At 52.9% G+C, this 13805-nt stretch overlaps 1 protein-coding gene across 1 annotated transcript in view; it reads left to right on the top strand.

Annotated features, from left to right (window-relative positions):
* The window catches only part of WNT3 (Wnt family member 3), a 46326-nt gene that overhangs the window by 24147 nt on the left and 8374 nt on the right, over positions 1 to 13805 (top strand). Inside the window, exon 2 of the mRNA XM_023942401.2 lies at positions 9519 to 9760. Coding sequence (XP_023798169.1) covers positions 9519 to 9760 — 242 coding nt within the window. The remainder of the gene's footprint in view (positions 1 to 9518; positions 9761 to 13805) is intronic.

Raw genomic sequence — 13805 nt, 5'->3', positions numbered from 1 at the left:
CCCACTGACCCTGCCCAGCCCTTCCTCCTCTCCTGGGACCCCCCAGCCACCCAACCCCGAGCACACAGTCACATCTCCTGGGCAATGTCCCTTTCCTACACATCCCTCTGGCTGCAGCATTCCCAGCCTGGTGCCACCAACACCAGTGACTTCCCTGGATGTGCTGAGCCCACACTGACCCAGCCCAGTGAGCTGATCATGAAAGGGTTCAACTGATTTGGGTTGAAACTCAGCAAGTTCAGTCCATTCACTCATAGGAGCTGTGAGTGAAGATCATGAGAGGAAACAAATGACCCAAAAAATTCACGTAATTTAATCAAAGATTTAGAAAACCTTTAGTGGGGCATGGCTGGGGCCGTGTGGGGCAGGGAAGGTCTGGCTGGGGACTCGCTGGGGAAGCACAGCCAGGTGGAGGGGAGCACTCCTTGGGCAGCATCCCACTGGGTTTGTGTGGATCAGGAATAGCTGTGGGACCAGAAACAGCAGCAAATGTGAGGGGATTTAACCCTGGGGGGGAAGAATCACTTTCACCAATGTGATGAACACATCCCTTGCAGCTCCACACCTTCACCCCCTTTTCTGCATTTGATTTTCTTTTAAACCCCAAAACTCACTGAGCCTTTGAGGGAGAGCTCAGCCTCCCTCTGCTCTGATGGATTTTAGGCACTGCCTGCTCCAGGACCTGGCAGAGGGGGATCCCAGGGTGCTGAGATCTGAGAATTCCAGGATCTTTTTCAGAGCACAGGGATTCCCACAGCACGTTTTGCTCTGCCCAGCCGCTGGGAATGGTTCACCAAATCCAGGAGCCAATGCTTGCCAAGGCCAGCCCCAGATCTGGGGGTGATCTCAAGGGAGATTTTGGAGGAGCATTGAGTCAGTTCTTCTTACAGAAGATGTGTCCTGAGCCCCAGAGAGGGAACACGAGCGTGAACAGGAACCCCAGGAACCCTCACCCCACAGGCAGAGCACACCAGCCTTCAGTGGGGAAAAGCCTTTGTTCCCAAAGCCTCCGTGCTTGGCAGCAGCTTTAGGAGATAGCCCTGCCCCAGAATTACTGCCCCACCCCAGGACATCTCCCTTGTTTGCATGTCCTTGGCACAAGTGGGATTCAGCCAGGCTGAATTCATCTCTCACATGCCCTGGGCTCATCCCCACCCAAATGTGCTCAGTGCAGGGGGATCCTGGGGCTCTCGGTGGGTGAGACTCAGCCCAGCAGGTGGATTTTGGAGGTTTTTAGCACCCTCCTGCCATGTGAGCAGCAGTGACTGTCAGCAGCACTCAGGACTTGGAGATGGCAAAAGTGACACCAATTATTGTAGGGCACTGGGAGACTGAAGAAAACATATTTGGGGTTTAGACACAAAAATCTGCCCCAGCCAATCACATGGGACTCCTGCTTTCAGTCAAGAAACCCCCTGATGGTACAAGCCCTGAACAAATGCTTGGGGTTTGAGTGATGTTCTCCCCTGTGCCCTTCTTTGCCCCCAGGGTTGCATTAAACCTGCAGGATCTGGGTGCATTTTTAAAGGGAAACAGGGAAATCCCATCCCACAGCCAACAGTGACTTTTTTTAGAGTGCAGGAAGAAGATAAAGATAAAGCAGGAACAGATGCTGCACTTTGGGAGGATGAGCTGTCATTACTGGGTGTCCTTTGGTAATTTTTTTAATGATTGATAGAGCAGAATGAGAAGTACATAAAATGTTGGTTATTATTCCCTGAGTGCAAACATTCACACTGAGCAGGGCAGCCTCCTCCCAACACTCCCCTTGATGCTTCTGTGAGCCTCACCCTGGATTTTCTCTGCTCTGCTTTCCCTTTCTGCTGCATCACTGCACCCCTGAACCTCCTTCCCATTCAGTCTCCCTGGGATTCAACACTCAGAGTGAAAATAATCCATCCTCTGCCAGTCTGTCCACAGGGAGAGCCTCCTCCTGCCTCCCTCCATCCCTCTCTCCATCCCTCTCTCCATCCCTCCATCCCTCTCTCCATCCCCTTGTTGTCCTCTCAGCTCCCCATGGCTGTGTCTCTGACTCACCTGTGCCGGTGCTCAGCAGCACCACCCCGGAGGCAGGAGGGGGATCCCAGCCCTGGGGACACCAGGGGAGGTCTCTGCTCCCCCAGGGTGGCCTGGACAGTCCTGGCCTCACCCCAGGGACGGAGCTGTGGGGCCACGATCACTGCCCAGCTCAGGGCCTCTGGGATTTTTCCAGCAGATCTGAGCAGACAGATGAGTGGGAGCTCCCCAGAAAGCCCCACACACCCTCTGGCAGCTGCAAATGCCCAGCTGAGGGTGGCAGAGCAAGCTGCCTGTCCTGACCCTGCAGGGAGCCCAGCACTCAGCCCTGACAGCCAGGCTCACCCAGGAGCTGATCCCACAGATCCCACAGATCCCACAGACCCCACAGATCTCACAGATCTCACAGATCGCACAGATCCCACAAATCTCACAGACCCCACAGATCCCACAGATTACACAGGTCACATTGATCCCACAGATCCCACAGACCCCACAGATCCCACAGATCCCACAGACCCCACAGATCTCACAGATCTCACAGACCCCACAGATCCAACAGATCCCACAGACCCCACAGATCTCACAGATCCCACAGATCCCACAGATCCCACAGATCCCACAGACCCCACAGATCTCACAGACCCCACAGTCCAGCTCCCCTTGCTGCCTGCCCAGTCCTGATCTCTTCCTATCTGCTTGCCCTGCCAGTCTCAGGTGACCTTGAGGCAATTTTTGTGAGCCATTGCTCACAAAGCCCCTTTTCCCACCCATTCCACACAGCTTCCCTCCCCAAGGCGTGGTGGTCACTCCCAGCACCCAGACCAGACTGCAGAGTGAGTTTGTCCTGCTCTGTCCCTGCCAGCAGCTCCCAGGGCTGGGCTGGTGTCCTGCAGCCCTGGCTCTCCCAGCTCCAGTTTCCCACTGAACATCAGCAGATGACAAGTCACTGCTGCCTCTGACAGTTCCTCAGCACCCACTCCTCACCCCTTGCAGAAGGAATTTCATTATTTGTCACCATTCCCAGGCCAGACAGTGGATGGGGAAGATGGGAAGCACTCACAGCAAGCCCAGGAGAGCCTGGAGTGGATCAGCTGCTGCCAAAACTCCTGCAGGATCCATGGAGAGCTCCTAAAAATTCCTTCCTGAGTGAACAGTCCTGCACTGCCCTGCCTGGAGAGCCCCTGAGCCAGTGCCCCTCACCAGGGTTCCCTTGGTCACTCTCTCTCCCCTCTAAGGGTGGCTTTGCTGAGCTCTGCTGCCCCTGTGCCTGCAGCGAGGAGGGGACAGGTCACAGGGTCAGAGATGCTCCCTTCAGATCAGGCAGAGCCTTTGGGATCCTGACAACGTGAAAAGAATCTTGGTTTTACTAAGAACAATCTTCTCTCTGTGCAGATAAGGGGCTTTTCATTTGACTTAGTGCAGATTTAGTCTGGGATGTGTTTCAGCAGCTGCTGCAACGTCGGTGTTGATGGGAGGCTGAAATAAAACAGCAGCAGCCTCTTCCTCGAATTCCTCAGGCCTGGAGCTGCCTCTCTGCAGCATTTCTTTGTAACATTCATTTTTTAGCCACACCTGGGCCATCATCACTCAGAACAAAAGCACCAGAGGTGCATCAATAGCTCCTCTGGGAGGGCAGCAGGGCACTCATGTCCAACCCTTGTGCTGTGACCAGGGCATCACTCATCGTGAGCTTCCTCCTGCTTTGCTTCTGCCAATAACCAGCATTTCTCTGCAAATGGAGCAGGTTGCCAAATTTCTGCCCAGCTGGTGCTGTGTGCCCCTGAACAACATGGGCCGAACACCCTGGTCTTGGCAGCACCCTGGGAACCTCTCCCTGTGGCACTGGAGAGGCACCACTGTGTGCACAGACAAAAATCACCCAGGACCCAGAGGAATTTAAATGCCCTGAGCTGAGGAGAGCTCTCAGAGTGATTATTAAATTATTTCCAAGCAGCCACAGGTTTGGGAGTGATTTCTAGATGGACTTTTGCCTTTGTGAAGGGTTTAAAATATTCTGCCCCTTACAGTGACTACATTAAGGGAGAAATTTAATGGGACAGAATCTGATCTAATGTTCAGATCATACAATTCCTGCACACTCTTTAATGAGGTCGTTTTCAAACCCACCAACTGGAAAAAGAGCTCTCTGGTTCAAGGGGTCACACTGGGGTGTGAAATCGATGGAGACTTCCCAGGACAATTAAACATTAAAACCTCCATCCCATTTCTGCCCTGGGACTCACCCTTGGCTGGGCCATCAGCCTCTAATGCTCAGGCAGCTGAACTTCCTTTTTAAAAATGAATTTCCAGTCTGTTTTATGGACCCCCAAGGATGACTGCAGGGTCAGCTGGGAGCCTGTGGTGACACAAGTGCCCCCTCTATGGAAGAGCTCCAGACACGCTCAGAGGGTGATTCCTGAGTGACAAGCTGATATCCTGTCCCTCTCCTCATTGCAATTCTGTCATGTTTTGTCTGTTCTCCACATTCAGTCAAGACCTGACATTTCCCCCCTCAGATGTGAACATCCATTGCTTGCTTTGACTTGCAAAACTTTTCCTGCTGCTGCTCTTGATCTTCGGGCAAACCCCAGAATTTGTGTGTTCCCCTGCCCACGAAGGGCTGCAGTCAGCACAGTACCAGAATTAAAACAGGTGAATGTTATAGCAGGTGTGAGACAGAGCCAGGATGGAACTGCTGCTCCCCACACTGTCCCCAGGTCAGCACTGCCAGCGTGCACCAGTGCCACTGCTTGAAGCAAAAACATTGATCAGAACTGGAAAACACCAAATACATCTCAAAACTGTCCAATAAAACCCCCTCCAGGCAGAGACAGATTTTCCCAAAGGTGATTTGTTTGATTTTTCAGGTGGCAAACAAGATCCCAGCTGTGAGCTGGTTTTTTCCTGCTGGTTCCCAGCTTTCCCAGGGCTGTGTAAGAGCCTCAGGGATCAATCTGAGGCATTGAGCGATGTCAGAGAGCCAAGCAGGACAATGTTTGCCTTGTAACTCTGTGCTGCAGGGACCTGAGCTGCTGTGGGAAGAAATAGCTCCTGTCCAGGGAAGCTGTGGCTGCCCCTGGATCCCTGGAAGTGCCCAAGGCCAGGCTGGATGGGGCTTGGAGAAGCCTGGGACAGTGGAAGGTGTCCCTGCCCATGGTGAGGGTGGATGAGCTTTAGGGGTCATTTCAACCCAAACCACCCTGGGATTCTGTGATCCTGGTTTCAAAGAGCTTCATTGGAATTCCTGGGAGCTCTCAAGGAGTGTTGCTGCCATGGCTCTGGAGGAATTTGGGAAGAGCAGGAGCCACCATGACCAGCAGCATCCTCTGTGCAGCACTCATGGCTGTGGAGCTCCTCGTGGATCTCTCGGTGTGCTGGAGGCTCCAGTGAGGAAAATGTAAAATCATTCTAACAATTTTGTCAGGGCAAGTGGCACAGAGGGGCCCAGGATTCCTGTAGCTTGTCCCCATTTATGTGGGAGATCCCTCAGGAGGGGCAGGAGAGCTGCAGTGCAGGAAGTGCTCCATGGGCCAAGATGTGCCCTTGGTGACAGCCCTGAGCTCTCCAGCACGGGGCTGGAGCTGTCCTGGTGTGGGGAGGGGAAAAAGGAGCTCTTCAAATTCATCTGCTTCCAGCTGCTGAGTTCAGGGCCAGAAAACACCCCCAGAGCAGCACATCCCAGAAATCTCTGGAGCTCACCAGAGGCTGAGCACTCTCCTCACACAAATGTCAGCGTCACCCAGGGCTGAGCAGATTCCTGTCCACCTCCAGGACCCCCAGAGCAAGGGGCGACCCCAGCAGATTGTTCCCCAGGATTTGGGTCCCCTCCTGGCCCTTTGTTTCTCTTTTACCATCAAACTGTAAAAGGCCAGGTCAGCACACCCCAAGGGCCACGGCCTGCACACACAGCAGAGGACAGACAAACACCTTCCAAGGAGCTGCTCTCCTGGAGCAGCCGAGCAGGGCATCACCCCCAGGCGTTCTGGAGCCCTGTTCCATGGAGGAGCAGCTCACCAGGGTTCCTTTGGTAAATCCCAGCAGGTTTGAGCAGCCCATGGCACAGTGAGGCCAGTCCTGAGTGCCCTGAGCACTGCAGCCTCCAGGGAGGGAGGGAGAAATGTCCCAGAACCTTTTGAGCTCCCTGGCAGGAAACCTGCCCTAAAAGCTGCTTTTCATGTGTCCAGGAACAGCTCTGGCCTGGCCAAACCCTGCTATTTCCAAACTCCTGGGTCTCATCTGTGCACCAGCTGCCTTCCCAACCAAATGGAAGATGAGCTTCTGGCCAGGGGGGATGAAGATGGGTGTGGGCACACTGAGGAGTGGGAGGACAGAGTCACCTCTCCAGGGATGGAAGGATTCACCCACGAGCAGAAGGAGGAGCTGCACAGGATCATTCACTGCCAGGGGTCCAAGAGCTCTTGGGAAGCACAGGGTCAGCTCACAGCTGGATCCATGGCCCTGCTGGGCCTGGCACCATCAGGGGGAGCAAAGGGAGGCCCTGGCCCGACAGAGAGTGAAGGGATTAAGCAGAGGAAGAGTAAAGGGAATTTCTGTGTTTTTGCCACAGGCACTCCTGCTGCTCATGCCCTGCTCTGCTCTCCCACAGCCACAAACCCTGTGTGCCCCTCGTGCCCTCGGGAGCCGGAGCAGGGTGGGCTCAGGCAGCCAGGGAGAGCAGGAGAGGGAAATGTGGGTCTGTCAGTCCTGCAGGTGCCAGCCTTGGAGTTGTGTTTGTGCCCTAAAATTGTGCTTGTCCTCCATCTCTCAAATTCACCCTGTGACGCTTCCTCTCCTTATGTGCTTCATCCCCACCCTCGTGATTTAGATTTTGTGACTTAGATTTTGAGCTCTTGTGATTTGGATTTAACTCCTGTGAATTAGATTTAATTCTGGTGGAGATTTTAGATTTAACATATTGTGTAAGACACAAGATTTGCCCCTGGGATCCCAGATCTGGATTTCAAAGAGGTTTTGTTTCATTTTCACATCTCAGCCACTCTATAAGGAACCCATTGGCCCATGGGACCCCTCAGTCACAGCTCCTGATTTCTGTGTCTTCCCAGCACACCTGGGGAGATGTGGATGATGGGACAAGAGGAATGAAGGTTTTATAACTAAGTTGCAGTGGGGAAATCACAGGTTCACTGACACAAGAACAAAAACAAAAACAAAAATGAAAAAATGAAAAAATGAAAAAATGAAAAAATGAAAAAATGAAAAAATGAAAAAATGAAAAAATGAAAAAATGAAAAAATGAAAAAATGAAAATGAAAATTAAAATTAAAATTAAAAATAAAATTAAAATTAAAATTAAAATTAAAATTAAAATTAAAATTAAAATTAAAATTAAAATTAAAATTAAAATTAAAATTAAAATTAAAACTAAAACTAAAATTAAAATGAGGTGATGGCTGGAGAGAAGGTGCTGTCTGTTCACTGCACCACTGGGGCAGAGTCTGTTCCTTGGAGCTTGCCACTCGTCCCAGCAGTGCTGAGCCCCCATCCCATGGGATGGGAGGGAGCTGGGAACTCAGAGCAGCTCTGGGAGCCAGACCCAGTGCACTGCCCTTTGTGCTGCTGCCTCCCAGCCACATCTGGCTGCTTCTGTGTGTCCCATCCAAGGGTGGGAGATGTGGAGCCCAAAGATTGCCTGAAGGCTCAGGCAGGTGCCCCAGGGGGCAGAGGGGCAGAAACAGGAAGCAGGAGCTGTGGCAGAAGACAGCTGGGGCAGGAGTGGGAGCCAGGTCCTCTCGTTCAGTGTCTCCAGCAGACACATTTCTCCTCAGGAGGTACCCTGGCATTCCCTTTGCATCCTTAAAATCATTCATGTGTAATTAAATCAACAACTGATGCCAGCTCAGCATCCAGCCGGAGCCTCCAGGCTGGAAGAGCAGCTCTGGGTAAGGACAGTCCCCCAGTGATGGCATCTCTGTCCTTGGAGGAGTCCAAATTGTGGAAGGATGAGGCCCTGAGAAAGTAAATGTTACCTGGAAAGTGCCCCTGCTCTGAGCCCTCCTGAGGGCTCTCCCAGCCTGGATTAACCAAGGACTATGAATGATGGTTTTATTCCCACACAGTCTCCAGGTGCTTGAGGGAGCAGTGGGAGAAGTGGTCGGTGCCACAGGTTGGAATGTGCTTCAGTGGACAGGAATGGGATGAACTCCAACCAAGGGACCTGGGGAAAAACTCCCTGGGAAGAAACAGCCCCGTGCACCTGCAGAGGCTGGGGCCAGCAGCCAGAGAGTGCAGAGCAGGACCTGGGAGTGCTGCTGGACCAAACCCTGACTGTGGAGCAGCCATGGGGCACTGCAGCACAGAGAGCCACCAGGGCTGCCCGAGGGACAGCAGGGACAGGGAGGAGATCCTGCCCTGCTGCTCAGCACTGCTGGGGCCTCACCTCTGCTCTTGCACGTGGACTCCCAGTACAAGAGAAACAATCAAAGGATCAGAGAATCTCCTGAGTTGAACCCTGAATCCCAACAAGGATCATCCAGGCCAACTCCTGGCCCTGCTCAGGACACCCCAACAATCCCACCATGGGCTGAGAACACACAGAGTCAAAACTCTTCCTTATTTGCCCAGTGGTACCTGCACAGTGAGGTCTCTACCCTGAGTTCATGGTGGTCACTCTGGCACAGAGCTGCTGCTCACTCACTTCTGAGCCCCCCTTCTGCAGAGACACCTCAGGCTGGGCTGGAGCCTCAGGCTGCCCCTGTTCCTGTGCAATACTGGGTGGCTCAGTGCTTCTTTAGGCACTGTGTGCCACCCTTCAGTGACAATTTCTGGCCAAATAAGCAATTTGACCACTATTCCCACCATTTGATGCTGGGCCACTGGCAGCTCCTTGGAGCAGTAGAAAGGATCCTTTCAGATCTGTCTTGCACCTTCCCCAGCTCACAGCTGCTCCTTGAGCCTGGTGTCCATCCAGGTGGAACTGCTCAGTCTCTGCCAGGGGCTCCTGCACAGGTCCAGCCAGCCTGGAACAGTGGCACTGACACATCTGACCCCAGAGCAGCCCCTGTCCATGAATGCTGATCCTTCTGCTGATGAACCTGGCATTGGACAGGGCACTCTGCACCTTGGCCACAGCTGAGAAGCTCTCATGTCAGTCCTGACAGCTGAGAGATCCCAGGGTATTCCCCAGGCTCCAGGTGTTGCTGCCCTGGGTCCAGTCCCTGGCAGGTCCTGTCAGATCCTGCAGCCCCGGGGGGAGCTCCCAGGTGCTTTGGAGTAGCTGGAATGGCTCCATGCAGAGCTGAGTGCCCACAAAGGCCCGGGCTGTCCCCAGCCCTTCTCACCCCAGCAGCAGCAGCAGTTCTGCTCTCTGAGGAAATCCCTGGCTTGCAGAACCCTGTCCCTGTGAACTCTCGGCTCATCAAGCTCCCCCTGGGGATGGTGGGAGCAGGGTTGGGGTCATTAGTGGCAGCAGGACGGGGCATGGCCAGGCATGAGGCTGTTCCCCAGCCCTGACACTGTCCTCTGTCCCCTGTCCCCTGCAGGTCCCTCGCCCTGGGCCAGCAGTACAGCTCCCTGGGGTCCCAGCCCATCCTCTGCGGCTCCATCCCCGGCCTCGTCCCGAAGCAGCTCCGCTTCTGCCGCAACTACATCGAGATCATGCCCAGCGTGGCCGAGGGGGTGAAGTTGGGCATCCAGGAGTGCCAGCACCAGTTCCGGGGCCGCCGCTGGAACTGCACCACCATCGATGACAGCCTGGCCATCTTCGGGCCCGTCCTGGACAAAGGTGACCCCTGGGGGCTTGGGGGCAGCTGGGCTGGGGGCAGAGCTGGCACAGCTCCACTGGGCTTTGGACTGTCCTGCTGGGAACACATCAGGGAAAGGGTCTGATGTGCCAGCTCTCAACCCTGATTTCTCCAGTTTATTTCTTTCCCAAGTTTTTGGTGTGTTCCATCACAAGGGGCAATGAGGGAAAGGTCTGTTCCCATCCCAGGAGCTCAGAAGGGCCAGGGAGGATATAAAGTACAGGAAGGAGAAGGTTCCCAAGCACTCTCACATGTTCTGGAATCATGGGCTCCACCTCCCTGCCCAGGGCATGCAGCATTTCCAAACTGGGTCCAGCAGACCCACAGGAAAAGCCAAGGAGAGGAGATGTGGTTGAGTTCCTTGGGATCAAGGCAGAGCCACTGAAGCACACACTGCCCACCCCAGAAGGTCTCTGGGCTCAGGTTTCCCCACCAGTGAGGAGCCATGGTTGAAAGCCATGGTCCTGATCAGGCTCAGTTCAATGAAGCTTTTTTTCAGTGGGATTTCAATGAAACTTTTCACAAATAAGCCCAAAAAGCAGAGAACAAGGAGAGGTTATAAATTCATTTTCCCTCTCCTCTCCTCAAACTCTTTTCCATCCCCTACTCCTGAAATGCCACCTTTCTAGATCTGCTGGCACGGATCAGGCACACTGGAGCACTGATGAAGCACCATAAAATTGGGTGCATTACACTGGAAGAAGTGAGAAAGGGCCCCAAAAACAGCCTGGAAGGAGGTGCTGGAGAGGAAAATCATAGGATCACAAATTTCCCTGCGTTTGAAGAGATACACAGGGATCATCCAGTCCAACTCCTGCCCAGACACCTCAAAATCCCAGCCTGTTCATCCCTGGAGCGCTGTCCAAGCTCTCCTGGAGCTCTGGCAGCCTCGGGGCCGGGACCATTCCCTGGGGAGCCTGGGCAGTGCCAGCACCTCTGGGGGAAGAACCTTTCCCTGATCTCCAACCTGACCCTACCCAGCACAGCTCCATAATAACCTGTCCCACATCTCAGATGTCCCAGACCCCAGATTAAAAGGCATTCCACAAAACTCAGTGGTGGATTAAAAACTCCCACTGAATAAAAATCTCCAGTTTTTCCATCCTGTCCCGTGCCACATTCAGCACAAGGGACATCCACAGGAAACATCTCGGTTTCACAGCTTCACAAACACAACTGAAACCATTTTCCCCTCGTCTTCCTGGGTCCCTGCAAGCCAAAATCTCTTTATTGAACAGAAATTATTGTTTCCAGTGAAGCTCTGGAAATGGGAATTTTATGGTACAGACTTCAAGAAACTGGAGGAATTGGGGTGAGAGCAGGACTTTGGACTTTTCCCAACAGTCCCCTGGAGAATGCAGGACTTCTGATGAATCTTTCTGACAAAGCTCCAATATTCTGCAAAGAAACAGTTCATGGTAACTTTTTTTCAAGTTTCAGCCTCCCAGTAAAGGTAGGTATTGTTTCAGATCCCTGAAATGTCAGTCGAGTATTTCAGTGAAAATCATTCCTTTGTGTTAATGTGGGATTCTTTTCAGGAACCAGGATTGTAAAGTCTTATTAGAGCACTAATAGGCACCATGAGATTCATTTCCCCTCAGTTATGCCAGGGTGTATTTTAGGGTAACTGTTGTATTTACTACCAAATAACTTGTCAGCAGAGCTCAACACACTCTAATTTTCTGCCTAATAAAAGCCTGTCCTAAATTTCAGCACTTAAAAGATCAGAAAGTTTTAATTTTCTTTTAAAAACAGTCATTAAAAAACGATCATAAAAATTCTAAACACGTTATGAAAGAACTGTTCAAGCATTGAGACACTGAAAATCTCTCACCACCATTTCTGTCAGCGGGAAAGCACTAAAAGATTAGATTTGAACCATCCTGCCTGTAATGAGCAAACTGAACTTTGAATTTATGGAGAATATTTTAAGGCTTTTTCGGCTGCAGGGACTCGAGCAAAGCCTCAAGTGTGGACTTGCCTCAGCATCTCCACGAACCCTGAGCTGACAAGGTAAAATATCACCCAGAGCTCTGAAACCCCTCTGACAGATGGAGAAAAATGAGTGAGCACGTTGGATGTTCAGCTTTCCCAATCCCACCGTGACACATCTCCAGACAGCACTGCCAGGCTCCCAGAGCGTATTTATCCTGCTGTCTCACTAACCTGTAAGTAGAGCAGTTAAAAATAAACAGCAGCATCTGCAAAGAAGGACACATCAAAGCCCAGCCCATCTGATCATGGGTATTATTCACATTTTTGAACTGTGCTCGTGTCTTTTCCCTGCTGCCTTCAAAATTAATGAGCGGATTCAGGATGGGTTTGGTGTCATTGTGTGGCAGTGAGGAACGCAGGGAACCTTTGAGATTCCCAGAGTCTGCAGCAGAGAAGTCACAGAGAAAACCAGAACCTTTCCAGCACAGCTTCCTCAGCTGAGGGAAGAGATGAGGTTGGTGATGAACTGAGAGATGCTGTCAGCGGTGAGGCGTGAGGGACCAGCCCTGCTCGTCAGTGCCAGGGGCTGCTGGACACTCCTGAGCCTCCAGAGAATCATGGAATAGTCTGAGCTGAAGATCTTTTAAAGATCATCTTGTCCAACTCAGCTTCTTCCTTAGATGCAGCAACAGGAGTCACAGAACAGTTTGGGTTGGACAAATCCCACCCATTTCCACCTCTGCCATGGCAGGGACACCTCCCACTGTCCCAGGCTGCTCCAGCCCCAATGTCCAGCTTGGCTTTGGACACTGCCAGGGATCCAGGGGCAGCCCCAGCTGCTCTGGGCACCCTGTGCCAGGGCCTGCCCACCCTGCCAGGGAACAATTCCTGCCCAATATCCCATCCAGCCCTGCCCTCTGCCACTGGGAGCCATTCCCTGGCTCCTGTCCCTCCATCCCTTGTCCCCAGTCCCTCTCCAGCTCTCCTGGAGCCCCTTTAGGTGCTCCTCAAACCAAGAGTTTTGAACCCATAATCCAGATCCTGTGGCCACCCTGGCAGTCCTTGTTCCCTTTTTCCTGACTCCCAGCACACCCAGGGGTGCAGCCCCACAAACCAAAAGCAAAACTCAGACCAAGACAATCCCTGTCCCAGCTCAAATGCTGCATTTGGCCAATAAAGGGTTGGGGTTTCACCTCTGACAAACACCTGGATGAAATTCCCCCTCAGTATTAACTTGGTTAATCTCGGCTTCTGCTCCCTCAAGTAGACTGAGGCTATTTTGGAAAAGCTTCAAAGGTGTAGTTCTCACTACAACAGCATCAAAAATCATTTCTAATAGAGCTTGAAAAGAAACTGAGGATAATTTCATTTTAAAGGAGCTGCAAACACATTAACCATGGTGACCTGCATTGAGGAGAGCTCGGTGTGCAGAGCAGCCCCTGCTGTGGCACACGTGTCCCAGCCTCCCTGGGCTGCTCCTCCTCGGGCTCTGAGCCAGTGTGGGAGCCCAGGGCTGCCCTCCCTGAAATACCCAAGGGATTCCTGCCTCCAGATCATCCCACAGCCTCCCCTGCCATCCTCACTCCCTCCCCAGTGTCAGCCACAGCTCCAACCTCTCCTCCTGCAGCCCCTGGCAGGGCAAGGAACACCAGAGGCAGCTCAGGGAAACCCCAGGGCTCCATTTGGGAGCTGCTGAACAACAACCCTGGTGAAGCTCTGCCCTCACCTACCCGGGTTTCTCCACATTTCCCACCCCAGACTCAGACTCACAAGGCTGTGGCTGCTGTAGCTACCCAGGCTTTGGTTTCCTGAGGCCACTGATGATCTTCCTGCAAGGAAGGACAGGCTGGGAGAGCTGGGGGTGCTCATCTGGAGAGGAGAAGGCTTCAGGGACACCTTAGAGCCCCTTCCAGGGCCTAAAAGGGCTCCAGGAGAGCTGGAGAGGCACTTGGAACAAGAATCTATCAGTGAACAAGGGGAAATGGCTCCCAGTGGCAGAGGGCAGGGCTGGATGGGATATTGGGCAGGAATTGTTCCCTGGCAGGGTGGGCAGGCCCTGGCACAGGGTGCCCAGAGCAGCTGGGGCTGCCC

Source organism: Cyanistes caeruleus, chromosome 27 (genome assembly GCF_971803275.1).
Source record: "Cyanistes caeruleus chromosome 27, bCyaCae1.hap1.1, whole genome shotgun sequence".
Taxonomy (NCBI): domain Eukaryota; kingdom Metazoa; phylum Chordata; class Aves; order Passeriformes; family Paridae; genus Cyanistes; species Cyanistes caeruleus.
Note: the sequence above shows the minus strand (reverse complement) of the source record. Positions and strands in the feature narration are given on the sequence as shown.